This window comes from Lonchura striata, chromosome Z, assembly GCF_050655825.1.
Source record: "Lonchura striata isolate lonStrDom1 chromosome Z, ASM5065582v1, whole genome shotgun sequence".
Lineage (NCBI taxonomy): Eukaryota > Metazoa > Chordata > Aves > Passeriformes > Estrildidae > Lonchura > Lonchura striata.
The window spans coordinates 57,947,501-57,973,859 of NC_140740.1; the positions used below are offsets into that span (position 1 = coordinate 57,947,501).

Here is a 26,359-nt window from a genome sequence, read left to right on the forward strand (position 1 = left end):
AGTTAGAAATAATTTAAATTTTTGTTTATAAAAGCATCTGGACAGCTAACAGCCACCAGCAGTGCTCCTCAGGGTGCAGTTCAAAAGCCAGTTCTGTTCAATCTATCATCCAGTTGTTGATGTCCCTAGCCTGTCAGTGTTCCAGAGGCATTTGGACAACACCCTCAACAACATGCTGTAGCTTTTGGTCAGCTCTGAAGCAGTTAGGATGTCACCCTGTAGGATACTGTAGTACCTAATTTAGACGTACCTTTAGGTAGAAGTGTGAACTGCTTTTTAAAGATTTTATTGGAAAACAATTATTACCTGCTATTGGTTTAGTTCATATACATTTACATAAATTAAAAACCCTATAAAATTGATCTTAGATAACTAAAACATCATCTTGAACCTTTCTAACAGAAGTAAAGTTGAAAAGATCAAACAAGTCAACATACTTTTCAAAGGAATGTATGAAATGGCACTAGTTATCTTTGGAGTTACATCAAATTTTATTTTTCATTAAACAGTATTTCTTCTTTTTTGACCAAGTGCTAGCTTCTTTAGAAAATCTTCCTCTCAATAATTTTTTTCATTTCAATCAATTTTATATTTATATAAGGGCTAATCCACAGTATAAATGAGTTTTTCCACTCACTCACAAAAAAGACAACAGAATATTCCTTTTTAGAGGAAAGCCATTTAGAATAGAAACATCACTGTTGTTAAGGCAATCCCTCTAAACAAGGTCCCAAACAACAAACACCGACTCTGTAACAGAAGTAACTGAACAAAGTTGAACGACCTCTGTTATGTACTAAATAACAACTGGATTATCACTACTCCCCTTGCTGGTCTTAGTATTTAAAATATTAATGAAATATAAGAATGACTCTAGTTACATATGAACTACCACCAGTTATATTTTGTATTACCTGTCTCAGAAGATGCTTTGGACTTTTCTCCATTGTACTGATCAAGTGTACTCAGACATCCAGAAGCTCTCCTCACATCCCATAATTTTACTCTACCATCAGCACTAGGAAAAGCAGATTTGCTACAATTAGGGAAATTGAGTGCACTACAGTTCAGGAACTGTCTTTGGCACTCACCTTGGTACAGCAACTATTCTGAAGCACTCATCATGTGGGCACACTCAAGTCAACAGAATTCCATTAAAAATATTTTAAGGCAGATTTCAGACTTCTATTTACATGTATTAATGACTAGCTGGCACACTATGAGGACCTAAGAGTGAATCTTCATCTGTAATACAATAAACTTGTCTATTTGATTACAATGTAAAACCCTTGCATACACAGAGAGCTTGGATGAATAAACCTGCTAATTCTTCTGTTGCCTAAACTGTAGCTACAGACTTCGGCATTGTCTGTAATAGTGGTCTGAGAATCTGAGCTTTTGATATCACGTATCTATTGTATGACTGGTGCACAAGCTGTCTACAAGCAAACAATTTTTCATTTGCTACAAGACAAACAACAAAAAAAATCACAAACAAACAAACAAAGCAACCCTAAACAACACACTGTTAAAATATTTTCCAACTTTAATAAGCCCTTCAGAAGCTTGACTTCAGAAACCAAAGGTTTGCAAATCTGGTAACTTCACTAAACTTATAAAACAGCCATTCCACTAAACTCATGAAATAGCTAATCTTCTCTGCAAAAGAAAAAAACAACAACATTGCATCTAAAAAGCAAGAAATGTCACACTATAATCAAAAGCTAATATACATAGGAGTTACAGAATAGCCAGGATGATTTTTTACATTAAAAATGTCTGAACAGAAAACAAGAAAAGCCCAGGGATATTAACACACAATCCATATCCACTGAATTACAATTGCTTGAATAGTTACATTAGCTAAGCTACCCAAGTTATTCTTTTTGACATAAGTAAGTGTAATTACTGGAATAGTAATTTGAGCGTGACATGTTTTACTTTACTACAATATGGATTAGCAATGCACACACTAATAAACAGTAGAAAGTGTCTCCTTAATATTCTACTGTTTTCTTATACCAGTAGTTAGAGTTAGTGTTTCAAAACTCTGTACAAACTTAGTATAAAATAAGCATAATTTGTTGACAACTCTTCAGGTTTCATTTTGCTAGGGAAAAGCTACAAAATTACAAACAAGTAAAAGTCAATGAAGAGAATTAACTCAAGAAGTGCATTTGAATTGAAGTAAGTCTGCCTAAAGAATGTATAAAATTTTTCCTGACCAATATTCCACTGCATTTAACAGTTCAGAAACATCCTTACCTTCCTGTTGCCAATATGTATTCGTGACGTGGGGACCAAGACACTGCCAATACTTCTTGTCTGTGACCTAAGATTTACATGAAAAAGTTTATTATACACACCATTTTGTGTAAATAAATGAAAGTAAAAGCAAATATTTAATTGTACAGGATTCACCAAGCCAGAATAATAATTTGAATTGTAACATCAATTTAAATTTTGTGAAACTATTATTTTGGAACCGTAGTTATTTCTCCTTTTTCCTTGAGTGGGACTGCAGTGAGCAGAAAGTGATGTACACAGTATTTCATATGTATAATTTTTGATAATAAAGATGGTTTTACCTATGCAAAATACATTACAGCTCAGTCACAGCTTTTTGTGCAGCACTGGTATTTTCATACATAAAAGGAACTTTCCATTTATTTTTCTTGAAATACTTTAATGATGTTAAATTTAAATTATATCTACCTTACAATTAAAGCTTTACTCATTTTATCCTCTAAGAGTTTTATCCTGAATTTGAAGTACTTTTTCCCTTAACTATTAAAGTATCAATGAAGTTAATGAAGGGTGTTGAACACAGGCCCTGCAAGGAACAGCTAAGGGAGCTGGGGGTTTTTAGTCTGGAGAAAAGGAAATTTGAGGGGACCTTACAGCTCTCTAAAACCACCTGGAAAAAGCTGTAGCCAGATGGGGGTCAGTCTCTCAAGCAACATACAGGAGAGGAAGTGGCCTCAAGTTGCACCAGTAGAGATTTTGATTGAGTATTAGAAATAATTTCCATATTTTCAAAATAAAATTCTGGTAGGAAGAGGTTGACCAGGGCAGTGGTTGAACCATTACCCACGGAGATATGCAGAAGATGTATAGATGCGCCACTTAAAAACATAATTCAGTGGTGGATTTGGCAATGCTGGGTTAAGAGCTGGACTCAATAATGTCTCATGCCATAACAGAAACATATTGCTGAAAAATAAACTAAATCATAAAATACATTTTTGCTAACACAGTTTAGAGGTGCTGTGAACCACCTTGTCCCTGGTGCATCTTCTAGTAGGTGCTTTCCCATTACCTGAATTAATCAAAGCACTGTGATGATCAGGATAATAGGAAAAACCTCCAAGATACAGGTACTACAGGATACAAGAAGGTTCAGAGCACACAGATTTATTTGGATCCATTAATTAAACTACAGCCATACATATACCTCCATTTCAGCTGCTAGAGCTAGCCTGTGTGAAAATATTTATACATATGGTCTGATTGACCATATGACACTACTGATTGCTTCAGTTCTACAAAGAATTACTAGATTATGCCTAATCAATAACATATTCTCCTTCCATTTAATCCTCCAATATTGCGCTTGAGGTAACAGGCTATTACAGGTTGTATACAAAGATACAACAGAGCTTGTGCCTGGAAAGCATTAACTCTTGTGTCAAAATTAGGAAGCCCCGATAAAATCAAACAGGATCTTTAGAGAACAATTTTTGTCACTGCCCTGTCTGGAGCTCTTGGTTCTAGGAACAAAACATGATATGCCTGTTGTAGCCAATTCAGTTTGTTGAAGTTTAATGGCTTAATCTCTGCATCACAAAAAAATCACCTATGCTCCTTTGAGATTTAGCTGGCTAGTGAAGAAATAAAGCCGCATTTGCACATTGCTGTGGCTGAGTTAATGCTTCTCTACAGTTGAAGCATGAAGATTTGCGTCATGATTGCCTTCTCTTGAGCATGTGTATATATACTGACATTCCAGAAAGTACACATTAGAAAAGGGCCACCAAAGGCAAATTCTCATTGAGTGCCAGAAATAATGGATTATGGAACAATAAAACCTTACATTTAACTGAACTAGGAAAATGCAAAGGATTTGGTAATATCCTTCTACAGAAAGCTTGTTCTACAGAAATCAGAAACTTTTAAACAAATCCATTCAAATACCTCTATGGGATACTTTCTTAAAAGCAGTGAAATTTTCTTTTTGTTTTGGTTTCTTTTCTGGGGGGTAGTGGGGAGTTTCTCTTGTTTTACTTAGTCATCTTTTTTAAAGACCAAGTAAAACATCACTTGTTGACCAGTCCATAACACCCCCAAACCAATGACTACATTTAACCATATCATAAATAGTAATCAGTATTGATTAGAGCACGAAAATGCCCAAACATTGGTAGTAAATGCCCATTAATTAATGTTTGTATTCTGCAATTCATTTAGCTGTGGAAAAACACCCAGAAGAATCTCTTGCCACTGTGTAACTTTCACAACTGGATACAAATAAATTAGTCATGTTACTGACAAAGAATACATTGTATACCATGTTTCTTAACAGGACTTGTTTTTACTCAAAGTAGTTATTGTTTAACATTTATGTTTCAGACTAAAAAGTACCCTGAAGAATGTGAGAACTGGATCCAGACTTCAAGTCACAGAGCTGTACTTTGGGGCTTTTGGTACCAACTGTAACAAGAGAAACAAAGACAGCTAAAAAACCCCCACCATCTGAAAGAACAACAAAAAATCTTAGCAATGACAAAAAAATAGAAGAAAAATGCTAGCTGCAGAACTGCTCATTCAGTCAGAGCAATGCTTCTATTAATATGATGCTTCATGCTTAATGCTTCTGTTAATAGATTTACATTTTTAGTCCAAACAAATTTACCATGTAACAAACAAAATTTAGAAACTGGAAGTAAACAGCATCATACTTGGGAAACTTAAAAATACCTCCTCAAACATTTTTTTGCTGAACATAGTTAAATTGTGCACATGTAAGCAGTACACAGATCTATTTACACAATTTACTATATTTGGATCTAATAACTTTTAAATTATAACTCATGTAATGAGAGAATCTAATTACAGCTAAGAATTTTATCTGTAAGGAGAACAGATTGATGCATTATTTCAGAAGAACAGATATGATACCCTCAATGACATCATCCAACTAATGGACAGTATTTTAATGGGCCAGTAAACCTACATCTTATCAAGACTTATTTATGTAAGAATAAGACAGAGTAGGAGGAAAAACCCAATTGAAATATTACTTGCTTATTTTTATAATAATCCTTATCTATATATATCTATCTGTTTCTTAAAAACAGACACATACCTGCTATTAAGCAATGCTTTGTAGCAACTGGAGACATGTGATGGCTATAGACTGTCCCTTCAAAGTGAAATATATCTGCAGGCTGATAATAAAAATATTAAATTAATTAAAATGCAAGTATATTAACAGAATGTAGATGCTCACCATTATTTTTCAAGTAACAGCTACAAGTAAGATTAATACAAATATTACTATTTACATAGTAATAATAACTCGCCTGGTTAGAAGCCAAATGGCACAAACATCACAGAGTAAGCCTGTTTCCAACAGCAGAACAGCACCAGAGATCAGAGATGATCAAAAAGACAGACCAAGAAAACTGACAAAGGAGAAGCATGAATGGAAATTGTCTCTCAAGAGATGGTCACAAAACTATCTAACTACCCGGAACACTAATTGTTTATGAGAAGATTTAGCAACTGCAAACATAGCTATATATTAAAAAAAAAAAAAAAACCAACAAAAAAAACCCACTAAAAAACTCCCAAACCAAACAAGTTATAGATTTGTTCCCTACTAAGGCCCTAGAATGAAAGACCTCTTTTCAAAAAATTATTTCACCATCTGTGAAGCAGCAGTCAAATAGTATCAATGTAAATTCTGGATCCCTATGAACATTTACGCATCAATGACATTATGAATCAATGTAAATGTTCAAAGGGAACAGGACAAACAGCAGTCATGAATTCATAGTTCAACACAAGTTGTAAGGATTACTGAATCAAAGCAACATAAATTCCTAAATAATCTGTTTACCTTATTAATGTCAGTTACATTGGTTAGCATGATTTTAATAGTTTTTCTCATTCTCTACTGATTTTTAGCAATGGTGTTTATAATACTTGTAACAGCAGAAATCTGGACCTGGATCCTGTATGCCACGACTATCAGTCCTTCAAAAGTGCTGGTTATTAGACACTGGTTATTAAAAATAAGTAGCTACTGCCATTAGACTGAACAATCCCCCAAGAATGTACTGCAGACTAGACCTTGCTGGACAAGTTTACCCAACAAAAATTCAACTAGCTGTATTCCTGTTCACAGCAAAAGCAGAAAGAACTGTCCCAAGGGTTCCAAGCTCTCCTGCAGTTTAAGACATTCAGGTCTTCAGAAATGGGCAGGTACACAGCAAGATGTACACAAGTGCCTGGACCACCATGACACCACCCTGCTCCTGCACCCACAGTTCTAACAGGTGGCTGTTATCATCTTCAAGATGCACAGTCCTCTTCACCTGTGTGAGAACTTCAGATACACAATAAGTAACATACACAAAGAAGGTTGCAATCTGTAGAAGCTCACTTACTTGTAAAGTGTTTGTATCCCATATTTTCAAGGTTTTATCAAATGAGCTCGATGTAAATATGCCAGTGTCATGAGGATACCACTGGACTGTCTCCACACTGAATTTATGTACATCAGGATGACTCCTAAAATCAATGAAAATATTGCAACTGGTTAGAGTTTTGATAACCATCTTATAGTATTTGATGATGAGTTGAAAACGTAAACATTTTTCTTAATTTGTCCTGAGTTTTACAAGAACTGTATTTTTGCTGGCTTGATTTTCATTCAACTAATATTCATTACTTTGAAGAGTCTTCATTTCAAGAAACTACAGATCATTATCTTTTAAAAATATGGTAACTGTAGCATATCTCAAGACACTGTCTTTTGAAATATTTAAGTTACAATGTTTAGAGATCTTATATTAAATGTGATGGCCTAATGCTACAAACCATTTATGCTTCTTAGAAATGGATTCTCTGAAAAATACAATCACATAGACAGTTAAAAAAATCATTAGTATTACTGAATAATTACAGCTACATAGTTATTGGCAATTCCTGTCTGACAAAATCACAAGAGAGAAGCAGGCTATGTTACTGAGAGTCATTTATATTTGCATTCAAAAATCAAAGAGAAAGAACAATAGGAAACTTTCAACTGAACTGTGGATATTTAGATACTGCAAGAGAATTAATAATTAACTGTGGCAGAAACAACAGACAGCAGAGCCAATCTTGACAGCTCCAGGATACAGACTCAACTGACCAGGCTCTGAATAATATATGTCATTCAAATACCTGGTAAATGACTCATATCCGAGCTGGATGCACATGGATCCAGCTTCAGGGGCCCAAAACCAGCCACTTGCTTACTCTACCCTCTGCAATTGGATGAGGAAGAACACACAAATGATGAAGGTGTGAAAAGTTGGAATTGAGATAAATATATTTTAGCAAGTGAAAGGGAATAAATCAAAACAAACCCTATAAATCAAGGAAAAAAACAAACAAAACATACCTCCAGCCAGTGAAGTGATGCAAAAGTAACCCCTTACCATAGGCTTAGACTGCTGCACATAACATTTTACAGTATGGAATATCAGTATGTCTCTGGTCAATGTGGGTCAGGTGTTGCAGCTGTTTCCCCCTGAGGAACCGTCCACCCCATGAAGGGGCAGTGACAAATGGTGAACGGCTTGACACTATCAAGCACTCTTCCGGACTCACTAAAACACAAGTGTGCTATCAAGACTGGTAACAAGTCCAAAATGTACTACAAACTACCACAAAGAAAATTAACTCCATCCCAGATAAATGCATGCAGTACTTATGACAAAACTGCAGCTAGAAAAGGGTTAATGAGATTTCATTATTTTAGCTCCTATCTTTGCATTGTTCTATCAAATGTCCTGGCCTCTACAAGCAGTAACTATTGCAGGGGTATCATTATGCAAACAGAGATGTAGATTTTCAGTACTGCCATGTATAGAAAGAGTATGCACCTCTCAGTGTACCTATGCCTGGCCTAAATCTGTCTACAGCAGCACTGCATAACTACCTTTTAAAGGCAGAAGTGGATCATTACAAAGGAGAATGAAAATCAACACCCTTCACCTCTGAAGGGAATTAAAAGAAATCATCTCTATAGGATGCTGAATTCAAAATAACAGTCTTACACACTGTTGTAAACAAAGTGTAGTCAACTAGGCTGAAGGCAGAAAACCATACATACTTGCTTTCCTAAACATGTGTTGGCATACCTTTAAAATATCCCATCCAACAGTTGTGATTTGTCTTTGAACAGACCTAAATTCTCAACTGAAAGAGGGCTTTCAATTCAAAAGTGCTGAAGTGCCATTTTTAACAACTCAGCCTCAGCCATCTATCAAACTGTCTCCTCACACTTATAACATTGGTTCCTCCTTAGTCAAGAATATAGGTCAACAGTAAAAGATATTTAACTCAACACAGACTCTCAAATAAGTTGAACTCTTGATGCAGAATAAAGTTCCCACAATCCAATCAGCTCGCTTACTGCTCCTGAAAACCTCTTACCCATGATGGACAGCATGGCTGCATAAACAAACCCTCATTTCCTCCAGACAAACCAGGAAGGATGTGACTGGTATCCTGGGAACAGGATGGGGAGTTCTAAACAGCAAGACTGACTTACTAAGGAACAAAACTAGTCACAATAAATAAACTGAAACATTCTCAAGGATCTTTGCTTTTGGAACTAATCAATGGTGTCAGATGGATATATGACTTCAGTGGGAAGGTGTTGATGAAAGACCATCAATTGATCACAGACACACTTAGCATAGCACAAACCAAAGTTTCTTTACCACTTACTTCTATACAAGCTCAGCTGTGGATGCACTGATGACAGCTACAATCACAAGGGAAGGCGAAGAAACCATTACTCATTGAAATTTGAGAGGTAATTTGGGATAATACAAGTGAATTGCAAAGAAATTCCAGTTCTGCTGGTACTTAGTCAATTTTACCTATGATCCTATCAGCAGCACAGCAACAGCTTTTGTGTTTACAATACGTAATGCTTTCACTGTATGATATATACCCAGTCCTTGCATTAGGATTAAACCACAACAGAACTATACTCATCCTCTGAAGCATAGAGTATGGGCCTGAAAAGATGGAAATAAATAGAAGACTACTGATGCCAATATGCACATTGCATGAGGGCAACAAGGGTAAGTTTTTGAACATAACAACACCAAAACCCAAGGCATTTGTCATGACACTGAGCAAAATATTTCTCATTTTGAGATTCATCTTAATGAAAACTTGGAAACTGTGTATATTGGTAAAGGATGAGCTTTTATGAGACCCTCTTGTGATTTTGTATTTGTGGACAACATTGCTGTAGACACAAGTAATCACTCTCATATTTGTGCTGTAACTTTGCCAACGTTATGGAATGTGATTTAAATTATTCAGCTCTTACGTATCCTATTAAAATACTAGAATCTAATTATACTCTGATTCAAGATTGCAGCCTACTCCCATTGGTATGAACCTCATGCTGCTAAAGAAACTGTTATACCATGAAGACCTGAGCTGCTTGTTGAAAACAAATGCAAAAAAAATGAACAACAGACTTTGTTTACTGTCCATCATGATACAGAAGAAATAAATCACGTGATGGAGTATGTGAATAAAGTGGCGGGACACCCTTTTTGGATGGTCACTAAAAGCTACCAGAATTCTCAACAGTCTTCACCCTGTTGTTATGTTGTTGATGGTAATCTAATAATCATATTGTATGTTAAGGTTTGGATAATTATGAAACAATTAGCCTATTGGCTACCCTCAATAATACCAGATAACCACACACTAGAAATGTATTAGATGATCTGCACTCTATAATAAAAGTGTGAAACATTCTTAAATTCTATTTGGATATTGTGAAGTTTGAGTGACTAGTCATGGGTGGATTATGTGGAAAGATGGCTGGGGTTGCAATGGGAGGAAACTGAGAAGCTATATTCACATCCTAACAGAAATTATAATGATATGGGAATTATAGGGTCAAGTGCAGTTGCTTCTTCTGGATGGAATGTGGTCAGCATGACTAAAAGCTATTCCACAATGACTGCCCATACAAACAGCCTGCAACCTCAAGCAGCTGCTAAGGGGGATGAAATGGGGGGTGTAGCCAAGACACCATGGCCAGGCACTGTTGAAATCCCTGCAGGGAGGGGTACTTTTTATCTGATAAACCACATAGCACCTGTCCCCCAGGGAGACATAAGATGTCTTTCTGTTGAACCAGCAACTGTGGTGAAATCACTCTCCTTGGATGAACTTGGTTCATTATCATTTAACACAGACCTCCATCCCAAAGTCCAGAATCACAGAATATTCTCAGTTGGAAGGCAGACACAAGGATGATCAAGTCCAACTCTTAAGTGAATGGCCCACATAGGAACCAAACCCACAACCCTGGCATTACTAGCACCATGATCTAAACAACTGAGCTAACCTCAAGTTACCCACCTCCAGGCAAGACTGCCCCTCACTGAGCACATGCTCTGCATTTCACTGACTGTATCTTTAAGAGCAAAGGGAGATAATTTTACACCATTTAGTCATAAAGGTGTAATACCTCAAGCTCCAACTAAACATAAGGAACAGTATAGAAGTAAGTCAAAAACTGTGAAGTTAGGGAAGATTCCATCGTAACTTCTGGGATAAGCCAACAAAGTGATCTGTCTTCTTCCCCAAAGGAATGCCTGTTGGTAAGAATCTTACTCTATATGTGTTTTACTAGGGATTACATCTTGTCTGTATATTGGTCTGAACATGTTTTTACAGTGAGAAACAATCACTGGCAGGCCTCAAACCTTAAACTGTCATAATTCTCTTTTATTAATAAAGACTGTTATTCCATAGTTCAAGTTAGTCCTTCATGGACACTGGCACTCACTGGAAGTAGGTAATATACTTGGATAAAGTAGGAAACCCCACTGAGGGGGTCTCTTGCTGTTGGTGTATGTCCCTGAACACGTCAGTTGAACCATCCTCTGATCCAGCAGGACTGTTCAGTCCTGAAACAGAGTGCTGAAGGGCTGGTTGGACACAAAGGACTCAGCTTTCCCAGGGCACCGACAGACTAATCCAACACTAGGGGCTGAGGAAATCTTCTCTTTTCACATGACATCTATAGTTCTGATTTCATCTGAGCTAATAGACCTTTCTGCTCACTTGGGTTGCTACAAAGCAAAAAAGACACTTTTAAGGAGAGTTAGCCTGAAGCCAGCACTAACAATACTAAGCAAGAGATACTGAGCAACTTTAGAGCTTAGTTTAATGACTTCTGCATTGCTTCTCCAACTCTGAGGCATATCCGAGAATTGCATGTTACTCTGGCACTAAAAGTGAACAAATTTTATGCCTCTATTTTTGATGGATGTGTGCTAGTTTTGGCTGGAGTAGAATCAATTTTTTTCATAGTGCCTAGCATGGGATAAGTTTCAGATTTGTGCTGAACAGAGTTAGTAACACAGAGATGCTTTTGTTGCTGCTGAGCAGGGTTTACAGGGAGCTAAGGCCTTTTTTGCTTTCATACTGACATGCTGATGAGGGGACTGAGAGTGCCTGGGAGGCTGGGAGGAGACACAGCCAGGACAGGTGACCCCAGCTGACCAAAGAGATATTCCAGACCATGTGACATCAAGCTCAGTATATAAAGCTGGAGGCAACAAGGAAAGAGGAGGAGACACATTTGGAATGATGGCATTTGTCTTCCCAAGTAACCATTATGCATGATGGGGCTCTGCTTTCCTGGAGATGGCTGAAGAAGTGAATTAATTTCTTGGTCTGCTTGTGTTTGCAGCTTTTGCTTTCTCTATAAAACTATCTCAACCCAGGAGTTTTCTAGATTTTACCCTTCCAGTTCTCACCCTGATCCCACTGGTAGGGGAGTGAGCAAGCACCTCTGCAGAACTTGGTTGCTGGCTGGAGTTAAACCATGGCAAGCTAAAAATCTTCAGTACCTGCAGAGCCAGGAAATCAAGCTTGACTCAGAGTGAGCTTACTCCTGGGGAGGCATTTCTATGCAATGTGCAGAAAAATCTAAACCCATGGAACTAATTATCTAGGTTCATTAACTATAAGTGTACGATACCAGACGGTAATCAACTCTGCAAGAGAAAATCAATTCTCCCATAATCCACAGGGCTGAGGAATGAACTAACGAACTCTTGAGCAGCTCCGCAGAAATCACCTTTGATCTGGCTAAGCTGAGTAGTGGCTACATGCCGTTCAGCCTAGTTTAATGTCTCAGGATGTACACAGTTCCCAGTTCATTCCATATGAAGTATTTTCACCCATTAATCAAATTATCCCAGCATTTTCTACCAAAGACAAATACAGAATTAATTCTATGGATAATAGGTCACTGTAATTCATTCTTCCTAGACATATTTTGAGTAGTAGAGACTACCTTAAAGATAAGCATTATCTGCATATTATCTAGAAATAGGTACTGTTTGTTTACCCTCAAATGCCATTTTTTGTCACAGGTCAGCATGAATCATATGAAACCAGATAAAGCTCATTGTGCTGACTCCCAGGAAAACAGGAAAGGTTTTATTTTTGTATTTGCAGCAGTGGCCCTCTATTCAAGATGGTAAATCAAAGGGTAAATCACAGTCTTTTGTGATTTTTACCTCTTTTGTTGTTCTATATGACTGGATCATCAGCAAGCCCAGTTCAGGGTGTATTAAGAAACAGCTTTAAAAGGCCTTTAGCAAGATATTCTTTAAGCAACTTGGATACCAGACCTGTGCTCTGCTGCGCAATCTTGGAACACAGGCAAACTTTCACAAGATGTCAGTACTATATCCTTCAAAGAGCTAGACAGAGCATAGGCAGGAGTTTCTGCAGTATAAATTCACTTATTAAGTCAGAAACTCTGAATAATATTCCAAATATCTGAAGATATATATAAACTGTAGCTAATTAGCTAGTAAGTATTTAAAACATACTAGGAAGCTTCACGAATACTATGAATAAATAATTGCGGCAAGAAACCTACTAAGGTTATTTAAGCAATAACATCATAGGCCTGTCATTTAGAGCAGTGTCACACAAAATCAAATTCTACTAACAAATTGTATGCCTTGAGTGGCAAGAAATAAAAGACACATCTATTCAAATTAACACCTACTCAAGAAAGAGATAACCAACTAACCATCCTCCTAAACAGAATTTTCAAGGATGAAGTATTTCTATTGACCTAACTGAAGTTAACAATAGCCTGACTTTAGCACAGATTTGACAGCTTTTTCATTGTGCCTTCTTCACATGAATTTCTTCAATTTGCTGCATCTGTTTCAGAATTAATTTCAGTTTTGAGATTTGGAGCTTTATAGTCATTATATGTTCTTAGCTACAATTTAAAATAATTTTGTGCAAGAAGCCCAGCCATCAACACTTGTTCTATTAGCTATGTTCTGTTAGCCTTTTTCTTTATTATGATCCAAGATATTGTTAAGGCCTTTTATTGTTACAAATCTGTTCTGTTCTTGTATAGCTGACTCATGAAGCCTCTGACTCTTAGATCTCAAATAATTTGTAGACTTGGAAAAAGTAAGGGGAAAATGCAGCTACCAATCTATTATGAATTAGAGTATCTCTTACTGTGAGTCTCAGGTGAAGTTCTAGCCTACTATACAAGCCTTTATCCAAATAAAGGAAAAAACAGCTTTTGCTAGAAGGCTTAATGTCTATAATGGAAATTTATGAAGATTACATACAGAACGGTAGTATCCTATTCTTTAGAAAGACACATCCCATTTTTCAGTAGCACATCTGTCTTCATTCAAACATATTCTTAAGAAGTTTTGTACAAATCACTTCTGTACCTGCTGTACACCTGATGAACTAAAAATAGCTACTAGTAAAGCTGGAAAGAGAGAGAGGGGAAATAAAACAAACAACTGCAAATAGGTATTAGATTTTTTTTTTCCAAACAGCTGAACAGGATTATGCAAATAATTGCATAATAATCCTTCTTAAAAGTGCATTTACTCAAGTATATGTATTATATATATTTGGGGAATACAGGGAATATTTCTACAGCAGTACCAAAACTTCTTTCTCAGTCACTGGCATAGAGGCACCAAATTTAAAAATGAAACATTAAGAAAACTCACAGTCAGAAATTATGAGTTAAAGAAAGGTCTGGGCTTCTTTTCCCCCCCTGTCTTCTTTTTCTAGTGCTAAAATTTAAGGTTAGGATACTAGGTCTGCCTTCTTTTTGTGGTGTCTACAGCAACATAAGACTGTCTAACTTTAGTTTCCATGTGAACTGATACAACCGATACCCTTAATTTTAACTTTTGAAACTGCTATAGATTTGCTCAAACAATACCAGAGTCACTTTACAGACATTGTAATTATTAGAGTAGACAAATCAAGCATAAAACAATTAGCTCCGGCTACTAGCTTTCCAAGATTTCTGGCAGTATTTTCTACAGTCTTTATCCCAGAAATAAGAACAGACATTAATTTGCAAGTTTAATTCTAGCCACACAAGAACTATTTCATGTACTATTAAAAGACTTTCAGAGTACTTACCTTCCAACCGAAAAAAGTGCTTTACATGTGTAACTTGGTTTCCTGCTCAAGTTTTCAAGGTCATAAAGTACAATAACACCATCCGATCCACCAGATAACATGCTGAAAGTGTCAATGAAGCACAGAAGTTAAAACACTCATAACCTCAATATGCTCAATGTAATGAGAGTGTTCAACAAGACAACAAGTCCATAGTACCAAAACACAGTGAATTACTTATGTACATTTGTACCAACCAAAGTATATACTTACTATCTTCCCTCAACAGGCTCTATGTCAAGGGTGTTGATACCACTTCCATGTAATCTTTCCACATCTCTATCTTTATTTAATTCCAAACTTAAAACCCTACCCACAAAAACAAAAAAAAAAAAAAAAAAGGAAGAGAGATGAAAAACAGGAACAGAATCATTAAATGTTATTATGTAGCTCTGAACAGCTGAAACATAGTTTCATGTACCTTCAATGCACTTAGCTTGCCATTTTTTTGCAAAACTACATAATACACAGATAGAAATAGAAATAATTGTTGTTTGGAAAGCAAGGGAGAAATAAATTTGTAAAACAGGCTCAAAGAAAAAGTAAAATTGCATTTTGGTCAACATAGTAAACAAAACCTGGAATGTAATTTGAAAACACTAAGAAAAATATTAAGAAGCTTGTAATCACCACAGATATTGGCTACTTTGAAGCTTCATCATGTATCATCCTTTCAGGCTTCATCCTGCTTGGAACTACAGACACCTAGTGGACAAAGTACCAAGTTTACCAAGTTTACAGTATTTCCTTTAATGACACGAAGTTTATATGCTACATATTCTGCAATACTAAATAAAAACTAGGTGACCCCCAATGATGAAGCTTCCATGACAACATTTTCTAACCTGCAATTCTCAGCTTTTTGAATATGTTAATATTGCATAATCCAAAAAGAGATACTCTGCTTCATTAAATCATACTACCTGATATAAAATTTAGCCTTGCAACATAATCATAACTAAGTAGGTAACCAAAACACTGTGAGGAAGAGTACCCCTACTCATCTTCAGCTCAAGGAAAAAATCCTGATGTGAGAACCTTAGGCTGCTACAGGCAGGTCCCCAACATCATAGGGCCTGTAGACATGCTGTAAAAGCAGTAAATTCTTTAGGCTCTCTTAAACTATGTGAAAAATAATTACGTGAGAATTCACCTAGAATAAGAATTCTGACATACACAAGATGCCCAATTTAAAACCTTTGAGCTCCATATGGAATATCAAGAAGCAAGAAATCACCCTGTAGAAATGGGTTAAAATATATGACTTCAAAATGCAGCAATAAATAAAATCCACTTAAGATTACAGATTTTTTTATTTTAAAGTCAAAGAGTTTCAGATGGGAAATGCTAAGCAGGTAATTGTCCAAATAAGGTTAAGTCCACCAAGTGTGCTACCGTTCTTAACACTGAACGCAACATGAGAGCTGAGGGCACAGAGGGACATAACTGTGTTGTCAAAATACACCCAGAAACAACCTTCCTGAGCTACCAAAATTAATTTCAATTTTAAATGTTTGTTTTACAATTATATACAGCATCATCAAGCCATAAATCACCAAAATAGATCGAGAAGTTGTGTGAGTAATTGAACTAAGGTAGGCTTTATTCGATTTATCTTGAAATACATCTGCAAAGGAGACTGCCTAGTACTGAACAAATATCACATTATAACCTTTAGCAGGGAATATTAACAAATCCGTCTATGCTACCAGCTATTCCCACAAAAATTGTTAAGAAACTCCCTGCATCTGATTCTTCTTCAACTTGCCAAAAAGGCCGGGTTTGGGAGAAGGAAGGACGAGCAGACGAGGGCACAGGAGAATCACGAACACCTGTGCGCTCACAAGCGGAGCACAGCCGCACACGGAATGGAACCCCCTGCAGGAACCGCGAGGGCGGCAACTCCGAGGTGCAGGGAGCGAGGCACAGCAGATTGCGCTGTGCACACTCCGCCCAGAGCCGGGCTCCCCGTACACAAACACCGAGGCTACTGCGGCTCCGCGCCCCGGCCCGCGCGTACAGCGGGGCTGCGGCAGCGCGGCCCCTCACCCCGCCCCGGGCCGCGCCAGCGCGGCAGGGCGGAGCCAGGGGCTGCCGCTGCGGGGCCTCCCCGCTTAGGGACACCCGCCCCGGCCCCGGTACCTCCGGGTGCGCTCGGCCCGGCGCAGCCGCGCGGGGTCGTCCAGCCCGGCCTGGCGAGCAGCCATGAGCCCCAACATGGCGGGAGCGCCCGGCCCGCTCCGCGCCGCGCCGCCATCTTGCGGCAGGTGCGGCCGGGATTGGCTCGGGGCGGGCCGGCCCGCGCCAATGGCAAGCGGCGTTGCTGGCGCGCCCCGCCCCCGCCGGCGCTGCGCCCCGGCTGGCGCGGGGCGGCGGGGCCGTGTCCCTGTCCCGGTGTCCGTGTCCCCGTGTCCGTGTCCCCGTGTCCGTGTTCCCGTGCGATCCCGGCATGAGCCGCGCCTGGCAGGCTCTCCGCGCTCTGCGGCTGCGGTTCGTGGGCCCTGCCAAGGAGCTGGTGGGCACCGACCAGTTTGGCAACAAGTACTACCGGGTGCCCAAGCACGAGAGCCGCGCAGGTACGCGCCGGGGCGGCGGCGGGCGGGCCTGGGGCGGCCGTGCCCTGCGCCACTGTCCGCAGCCGGCGGGGCGGCTGGAAGGCGGCTAATAACTAATTATAGCGGCTGATAACAAATTATAGCGGCTGAACGGGAGCGGGAAGGAAAGTGCCGCGCATCGGGAAACACGTGCGGGTTTTTGGTGCTCTAATGCCAGAAAAACCGTAAAGCCTCTCACTGGAGGGTTTCAGAGCGCAGACGGTACTATGTGGGTAGGCAGCAATTATTTGCTCTTCTTAGTAATTCGGAGCGCTTCTGCATAAGATTGTAAAACCTAGAGTCCAAAGAAGGGCAGTGAAATTGGGGCAGGGCCTGGAGCACATGTCCTGTGAGGAGCAGCTGATAGAGCTGGGGGTGTTTATCCTGGAGAAAAGGAGGCTCCGGGGGAACACCTTGTCCCTCTACAACTGCCTGACAGAAATGGGTAGCCAGGCGTCGGCCTCCTGTCTTAGGCGACCAGTGACACGACTAGAGGAAAGAGCCTCAAGTTGCACCAGGGGAGGTTCAGGCTGGACAACAGGAAGAATTTCTCCACGGAAAGGGCTGTTAAACATTGGAACAGCCTGCCCAGGGAAGAGCTGGTGTCACCATCCCGAAAATGTTCACAAAACCACTGGACGTGGCACTTAGTTCTATGGTTGAGTTGACATGGTGGTGTTTGGTATTTGGTTGCACTGGATGGTCTCAGAGTTCTTTTCCAGCCTAACTAGTTATGTAATTATGTGAAATTAATTCTTACATATACATTTATCCCACTCCTGTAGAAAATACTTTTCTAGGTTTCTGCCTGTGTTTCAGGAGTTCAGATGCCTTTATTCTGTATGTACATGGAGAATACGAGAGTTCATATGGGAAGTTCTACTGCCGTGACTTTGTGAAAATACAGCTTGTGAAAATTCTGATTTTTTTTCCGAATATTTGTCACTGTGCTTTAGCTTGATTTGAAAAACCTTAATCACTCAGCATCAGCAGCATGACAGAACTCTGAAAGAAATAAGCATGCCTTCTGCTATCAAAGAAGAAATTTATGCGATTTTTTTAATGAAAGTGTTCAAAAGTTGCTTTTTCTGTAGTGCTACATGTATCAAAGTATTATACTGTTACAAATTTCATTTCTGTGACCTCTTCGTTTGGATACCTATTTTCTTCCTCCGTTTCTAGTTGACAGACTAACATCCACTTTCCTTACAAAATTGACTTCCTTGTGAATGTTCATTATTGTTTTAAGATACAGTGCTCCCTGACCTTTGTAGTTTGGGGTTACTTGGATGTAGGAGATTCTATTTCCCCACATACTGGTGACTCATTTCCACTGTAATTTATGCCTTTACTTCTGTAAATGGTCATCCTTGTGCTGCCAGTAAAGAAAAGATGTTTCATCTATTGCAGAGCAGGAAAGTATGCCAGTTCTCCCTCAAGCTTGTGACTGATGAGAAAAATCATTCTGATGCTAGTGAAGTGATTACAGATGGTTGCAGCCACTGCTGTGGGTGGTGGCAGCTAACTGCCTCTCACAGCACTTTTGAACAGCATCCTGTACTGTACAAACAGGATCACACCTGGCATTTGTGGGCTTTAATAATTTGGTAAAGAAGTGTAAAGATATGGGTTGCGAGGGTAATAGAGATTGAGGAAGGTCTATAGAAATTAAAATGTGCACCGAAAATTTCTGACAATTTGTTTCTAAAAGAAACTAGGAATTTAAAAGTGTTGAGAAAGCAATGCTCTCTTTTCAAGTGTTGGACAGCATTATTTATAGTACATTAGGAAGATCTGCTGCATATATAATTCGTAGCTCACCCAGTGTCCTAACCATATAGAGACCAGTGCAGGATTGGAACAACACTAGAAAGAAAACTAGTTGTAGATGAGACCAGTGAGATGTTGTGTGCCCGTTTCACTGCAAGATCACTGCAGTGCCTCTGCACCATGCTTTGCTGTCTGCCCTATGGATTCAGGGAGGACTGAGTAGGTCTATCACAGTGCCAGGCCTGATGTGCTTGATCCCTTTGTACTGTACTGGATTTTGATCCAGTATATTGCAGAGTGTACAAAAAATGAAGGTCTTGGTTTCTCTCTCTTCACTTAGACAGGGTAGGTCTGTCAGGACAGGCTGGGCTTTGTTTCAGACCAACATCTCACCCACCTTAAGCTGGAGATGAGAGTAAATAGTGTAGGCAGTGTCTGTGCCACCTTCTGCTTTGATCAAAAGCCATCTGACACCATTCTTTTGGCCTGCCCTGGTCTTTGGCTGGGGTTTGGCACAGAAATAATTCCATGTGATACAAAGGATTAATGTTTTCTTTCTGTCTGTTGTGAATTGTGCTCTTCTACATGGAGTTCAGAGTCCAAAACACTTTTGGAACCTGAAGCCTTGTCTGTAGTAGGGAAAAGTAGGAGCAGGTCATTGATGTTGAGTTTCCTTATGCCTCCATCATCTGTGATTAAGAGAGTTTGCTTCTTAAATTTAGTCTGTTTTCCAGGACTGAATATCTGAATATAGACTTTGGGGGATACAAAATGTTTATGTATATGCTGCAAGTATGGCTTTCACATTGCCACAGCACCTAATATGCTGTTATTTTTCAAAATGTTTTATAAATGAGGATTTCTTCTTAAAAAAAAGGTAAGCTATGCATTCAAAAACTACTTTGAAATCCAAATCAGCATGTGGTAAATAAAGGCAATACAGGATTAACAAAACTGCACATGCTTTGATTCAAGTCACTACAGTAGGTATAGTCTCACCAATATCCTAGTCTTGAATGTCCAGGTCAAACTCAAGGTGTAGCAACTTTACCCTGAAACCACCTTTACCTCTGTCATCATAGGAGAGTCATCTTGAGTTCCTGATTTTGCCTGTCTCTGAGTAATTAGGTTCTTTGGGATGAAGGGAATAATTGTGGAGACTAAAGAAGCATTAATGATGTGTGAATACTGATTTAACATGTGTTTTACCTTCATTCAAAATGTTCTAATGAGAATATGAGTTTGCAAGAGTATTTTAGTTCTCTGCAAAGAAAGGATTGGCCTTCAGAAGTGGAACAGAGGAAGGATGTAAAATAATGCTCTTTCAGTCTTGTTGTCTTATTTCTCTTGAAAGAGAGAAAGTGAATGTTTAAAGTCCCTAGACTATGAGAAGAAGTCATTAGATTCAGTAAAGAAATAATGGCTGGAAATAAAAAAAGAGTTAAGAAAATTTTGATTGCCAACATAAAAGGGAAAGATCCTAAAAAAGGAACAACACTGTCAACAGGAATATGGGAGAATTGAAAATTAGGGTAGTTAAGTTCCTGAAAGCATGAAACTTGAGACTAGGTACATTACTGTTTATCAAGAATTTTTATTTTCAAGTGGGAAAAAAACTATCATCTTGAAAGTCAGGTCACACCTTCAACAACATAGTAAGTAGTGGTGATTGATGACTCATTTCAGAATCTTGGACAAGTATTTCACTAACCAGAATAGACTTATCAATGTAAGTAATTTATTTTTCTTATTATATAACATATTGCCAGGCCACTGCCATAGCTTTGGTACATGAGTAATTGTTCTTACAGTAGAACATGGAGTGGTACTTAAAGTGTTCATATATTTTAAATTGAAAAACAAGTTCCTCATACAGTTTATGCATTTATTACAACCAAATATATCTTGCTGGAAATAGCTGATTCCATTTTCAATTGAAAATAATTTATAAAGACTCTTAATAAGCATTTTAAGTTTAAAAATGCAGGAAGATAAGGGTCTCTAAATACTCAAGATCTGGTATATAAATTTCTAATTAAAAGGCTGATTAATGAGCGGGTTATATTTGCACATTTTCAATATCTCCATTTTCACTCTTATGTATTGTAATGATTAAGAGTTAAAATGAGTTAAAATTAATAAAGTACCACCATATACAAATTTTTGTAAGAACAGTAAGTTATCATCAAGAAATCAGTTTATTTCAAAGATGATGTACGAGTGTTTAAAAGTGTGGCTTAAGTTTTAAGGTTCTCTTTATGGGAGCAGCAGACTCAGGTTTGACTTGATTTGGACTGTCAGCTTACCAGGAATTGCTGGAAAAAGCAGGAAGCATTCTGTATTCCATAGGTTGCACAAGCTTTGCATTGGGGGCCATATGCGGCCTAAGCTTCTGATGCTAAGAGCTAAAGTTTCTCAGTACTCTTATCAAATATCACTGAGCAATACATGTGGCATTATCAAGTTTCAGTGGTAAATTTTGTTGCAAATAATTGAATGCAAGCACTGACTTCTGTGGGAAACGTTTTCTTCATGTGAAATGCCTGCTCATATTCGCATAAGCCTGTATCTTGTGCAGTAAATTCTCAACAAACCAAACATAATGAAATAAGAATCTATATAAAGAAAAGGACTAAGTATTCAGTTGCGTTATGTATCTATAAATTGTCCTATATCTGATTGAATCCCATCTTCAGTAGAAGTATGTGCACTTTTTAATAAAAGTTAGAAAGATTTAAGGTTCTGTTGAGACTAAAGGAATCCTCCATGACAGTTTTAGTTGCTCCTTGTTTCCTGTTTTAAGTAGTAGCCTGTCACCTTCCTGTGCATCAGAAGTTTAGAGTAGAATTTCTACTTTCCTTCAAAATATTTTATAAAACACAGCTTTTTATTGAAGACTAGACTGAAACTTTCCTGTAATGTTTTATGATGAATGGCAGAGAGGGGAAGAAGCAACAAATTTCCAAAGCAAATCTTCACAGATAACAGCTGTGGTTTTCTTCTGAGTCTGAATGTTAGCTTCCTTACTAACAGGAGTGAAGTCTGAAGAAGAAACTGGTTGTGACTGTATGAAGCATTTTTAAGCAGATTATTCAGAACTGCAGATAATTGTACATCATATTACTGAAAAAAAAATAGTTTCTCAAGTTAGTTTTTCAAATGTTGGTGAAGAGCTAATAAATTTTAGTTTTACATGTCTAATGTTAAGATACTAATGAAATACAGAATTTGAATATTCAGTCATGAATAGAAAACCAAATTTTAGACAATTTAGTTCTCTTGATTATGGAAATAATTACATGGAGAAAGTGAGAGTTTGTTTTTTTTTTCCAGGTACAGACTCACACCACAGCAATACCTGTCAGTTAGAGGTTTGTCCAGGTGGTGGCAACACTGTTTCAAAAACAGAACAGCAAGTACTGCCAGCTCTCTTGAGTATTCCTTTATGGAGAGGTTTTAGAATACAGAAACAGAGTTCTAAAATAATTGTGTGTATGTGTGTTGTACAGAGGTGAGACTTGCACTGCAGACTGCTACTTTCTAGGACGGTGATTCTGGAATGACAAAATAGCTTTTCAATCTGGGTGATACATTACATAGCAAAACATTTACACTTTGAAGAGATCGTTGCAGATTATAAAAGCATTAATGTTTGAAAAACAAATATCTTTGTTTGCAGTGACATAGAATTATGAAGGTATGAAAAAGACTTCCAGGTTCATTTAGTATAACCTACGACCAAAAACCACCATGTCAATTAAACCATAGAACTAAGTGCCACGTCCAGTAGTTTTGTGAACACTTTCAGGGATGGTGACACCAGCTCTTCCCTGGGCAGGCTGTTCCAATGTTTAACAGCTCTTTCTATGGAGAAATTCTTCCTGTTGTCCAGCCTGAACCTCCCCTGGTGCAACTTAAGGCTACTTCCTTTAGTCATGGCACTACACTGACTACCCATTTCTGTCAGGCAGTTGTAGAGGGACAAGGTGTCCCCTAAGCCTCCTTTTCTCCTGGATGAACACCCTCAGCTGCTCCTCACAGGACTTGTGCTCCAGACCCTTTCCCAGCTCCATTGCCCTTCTCTGGGCTCACTCCAGCTCCTCAGTGTCTTTCCTGCAGTGAGGGCCAGAGCTGGGCACAGCACTCGAGGTGTGGCCTCACCAGTGCCCAGCACAGGGGGACAATCCCTGCCCTGGTCCTGCTGCCACACCATTGCTGATCCAGGCCAGGATGCCATTGGCCTTCTTGGCCACCTGGGCACACCCTGGATCATGTCCAGCCGCTGTCACCAGCACCCCCAGGTCTTATTCCATTAGGCAATTGCAGCCACCCTGTCCCAGCCTGTGGAGCTGCCTGGGTTTGTTGTGACCCAGGAGCAGGACCCAGCACTGGGCCTTGTTGAACCTCACACCACTGGCCTCAGCTCATGATCCAGCCTGCCCAGATCCCTCCAAGAGATAATGCTCCCACTCAGTTTGGTGTCATCTGCTAACTTACTTACAGTGTATTCAGTCTCCTCATTGAGATTATCAGTAAGGAAATTGAATGGGCCAGCCCCAGTATGGAGCCCTGGGGAACTCTACTGGTATTGAGCCATCAGCTGGATGTAACTCCATTCACCACCACTCCCTGGGCTCAGGTTTCCAGAGTTTTTAGGGAGGTAAGTGCATCTGTCCAAGTGCCACCTTTCCAGAAGATTGCCATGGGACACTGTGTTGAAGGCTTTACTGAAGTCTGAGTAGGTAACATCCACAGCCTTTCTCTCATCCACTAAGCAGTTCACCTGGTCATAAAAAGAGATCAGGTTGGTCAAGCAGGTCCTTCTCTAAACTCATGCTATCTGGACCTGATCCCCTCGTTCTCCTGGATGTGCCACATGAGAGCACTCATGATAATCTGTTCCATGTGTTTTTCTTTTAGTTGCCAGAAGCAAACTGGCAAGAGGCATGGTATGTTAATCTCTCTGACTTGAAAAACAATAAGGAATAGCAATAAGTAGTCATGCAGACAGGTAATAACTTGCATATTATTTGGATTTTGCTACAGCCAGATTTGATCTTCAGTGTGTATATATTGGTGTTAAACATAGATGCTGATCTTGTTGAATTCTGCCTGCTACTATTAACATTCGTATGCTGTACATTTGTAAGTTAATTGTGCATTTGGCTTGAAAAGCTGTTTTGATTCTTTCAGTAGAGGTGTGTGAAGAGGTAATGGTTTGAGTGGGTATCTTTTCTAGGTTTCTTTGGTTGCCAAAAAATCGGATAGTGTAAAAAAAAATTCAAAATTTCCATGTGTTAGTAACTCTCTTCTACAGTGTATAGAGAGAAAAAGGTGGTGTAGGGCTTAAAATATAGATGTTTTCAATAGGTAGAAAAATCGTAGCAGTGTTTTAATCATGGTGATTTGAACAGCCAACACCTGTAGAGCTGAGAGTAATAGTGCTGGTTGTGTTGCAAACATGATCAATAGATCAGTCAGGACTGTTGGTATGTCATCATGCCTGCTTTGTGACTAAATTCCATGCCTTTTAGTTTCATTATTCTGAAATGCAAGGAGAATTCAATTTACTTTTCTGCTTCTAAAGGAGGAAAAAATCCATTATTAGTATGCATAAAAAGAACAAATCACCTATATTTAATGTTTTAGGGTTTGAAATCATGTTGGGAAATGAAAGAACAGATTGAACAGAACAGAAGAGAATTCAAATAGCAGTAGCTATAGGTATATTTTATTCTAATATGTGTATATAATTAATTTCAGCACATTATTTACGTGAATGTGGGTAAACAAGATTATAAATATTTGCTTTGTTACAAAGCATGTATAAATACATGCTTTGTTACTTGTAATTCTGATGTGAAAATTTGCAGTGTCCATTTTTGCTGGTACCTAATTAGGTGTATCTTTTTTTAGGAATTGTTTGTTACTGTAAAATAAGAGTGCAAATAAAATTAAGCCTTTAAATAAAAGTGTTGGGGCTACCCACCAGTGCTGTCATTTTAGAAAAGAAGATAAAATGAAAAAGAGCTCACCAAAAGAGTGCAGTTGAGCAACCATGAGATTAAAAATAGCTGAGTAATGTTGGCATGCTACCCTATGGGCCACTGTAACCTTTTAAGGTTCTCCTGAAAAATAGATAAGATGGTAAAGAATTAGGTCTGGCTTCTGCTTTGTGCAATAAGTTTATTGTGCTCTATATAAATCTTTAAATTACCAAAGTTTCTGTTGCCAGGGGCTTTATAGTTTTAAGGTCGTGTTTTCCGATACAAGAACTACTTCACTTTGAGGAAAGGGAAGAATCAGTTTCCTACTCAGGCTCTGGGCACAGGGGTTGCATAGAAAGGAAGAACATTGAGAAATGAGTGTGACAGGTCAAAGGAGTGGAAATGATGAAATAGGGAGGTGAGATCTTAAATTCTAAATGTCCCTTGTTTATGGCCAGCTGTGTATGAAAAACAATGTTATTTCATCCTTCTTGAAGTGAGGGAGTGATTTAACTAGCCTCTTTCAACTAAATGAACAGGAGACACCTTCAGCAGGAATTGCAGTCAGTATGAAATCTTCAGAAGAGGTCAAAGAAGGTGGATTCTGGCAGCCTTCTGCAGGCATTGGTCAGTGCTGTAGGATCTGAAAGTGTTACTAGCTTTGGAATTGAGTACATGTGCTGATTGATATTTTGTGTCTGTAAGGGGGATACCAAACTCCAGGATGACAACAAGTTAGTGCATACTACTACATAAAGATGGAATGGAAAGATATATAGCAATATGCAGGAGGATGTCCACTGAGCAAAGCATCCACTACAGATGTTGCTGAATAAGTCACATTTCTTCAAGAAGTTTATGCAGCAGTGGGGGAAGATGTTGGAAAATTCTTTTAACTCTCACACAGTAGTATGACCCCATATTCATGATTAGTGCTTCATTTTGGACCACATAGTGCTTAGTACAAATACCAGAGGTCAGTTTTTAACAGTGGCCTTGTGTTAACTCCCTGTTGTGACTAATGAGTCATGTGACATCTAGTGCTTCATTGTTAATTTATACTAGTGATAAATATGTACTAATTGATGTCTTAGTTTTGAGAACACAGAGTACTGGAGTAGGAAATGATAAGAGAAGTGCATCATGACCTGACCACATATTTGAGATATCCTCAAGTAAAGAAGATTTTTCAGAAGATCTGGGTCCATA

The 26,359-nt window shown here is 38.6% G+C and overlaps 2 protein-coding genes across 4 annotated transcripts in view; one reads left to right on the forward strand and one right to left on the reverse strand.

Annotated features, from left to right (window-relative positions):
* ERCC8 (ERCC excision repair 8, CSA ubiquitin ligase complex subunit) overlaps positions 1–17,064 on the reverse strand; it is a 29,341-nt gene extending 12,277 nt beyond the window's left edge. The window contains exons 1-9 of one of the 3 annotated variants that reach the window (XM_085567302.1): positions 16,942–17,064; positions 15,430–15,504; positions 15,013–15,108; positions 14,761–14,862; positions 6,672–6,795; positions 5,366–5,447; positions 4,642–4,710; positions 2,266–2,332; positions 915–1,018 (exon numbers count right to left, since the gene is read on the reverse strand). In XM_085567302.1, the coding sequence (XP_085423428.1) occupies positions 915–1,018; positions 2,266–2,332; positions 4,642–4,710; positions 5,366–5,447; positions 6,672–6,795; positions 14,761–14,862; positions 15,013–15,108; positions 15,430–15,461 (676 nt within the window). In that variant the 5' untranslated portion in view covers positions 15,462–15,504; positions 16,942–17,064. The remainder of the gene's footprint in view (positions 1–914; positions 1,019–2,265; positions 2,333–4,641; positions 4,711–5,365; positions 5,448–6,671; positions 6,796–14,760; positions 14,863–15,012; positions 15,109–15,429; positions 15,505–16,941) is intronic. The other 2 variants (XM_021534347.2, XM_021534348.2) reach the window with 2 other exon arrangements.
* A 70-nt stretch (positions 17,065–17,134) lies between these two features.
* Positions 17,135–26,359, forward strand: part of NDUFAF2 (NADH:ubiquinone oxidoreductase complex assembly factor 2) — a 55,932-nt gene continuing 46,707 nt past the window's right edge. Inside the window, exon 1 of the mRNA XM_021534352.4 lies at positions 17,135–17,375. Within this exon, the coding sequence (XP_021390027.2) occupies positions 17,249–17,375 (127 nt within the window). The 5' untranslated portion in view covers positions 17,135–17,248. The remainder of the gene's footprint in view (positions 17,376–26,359) is intronic.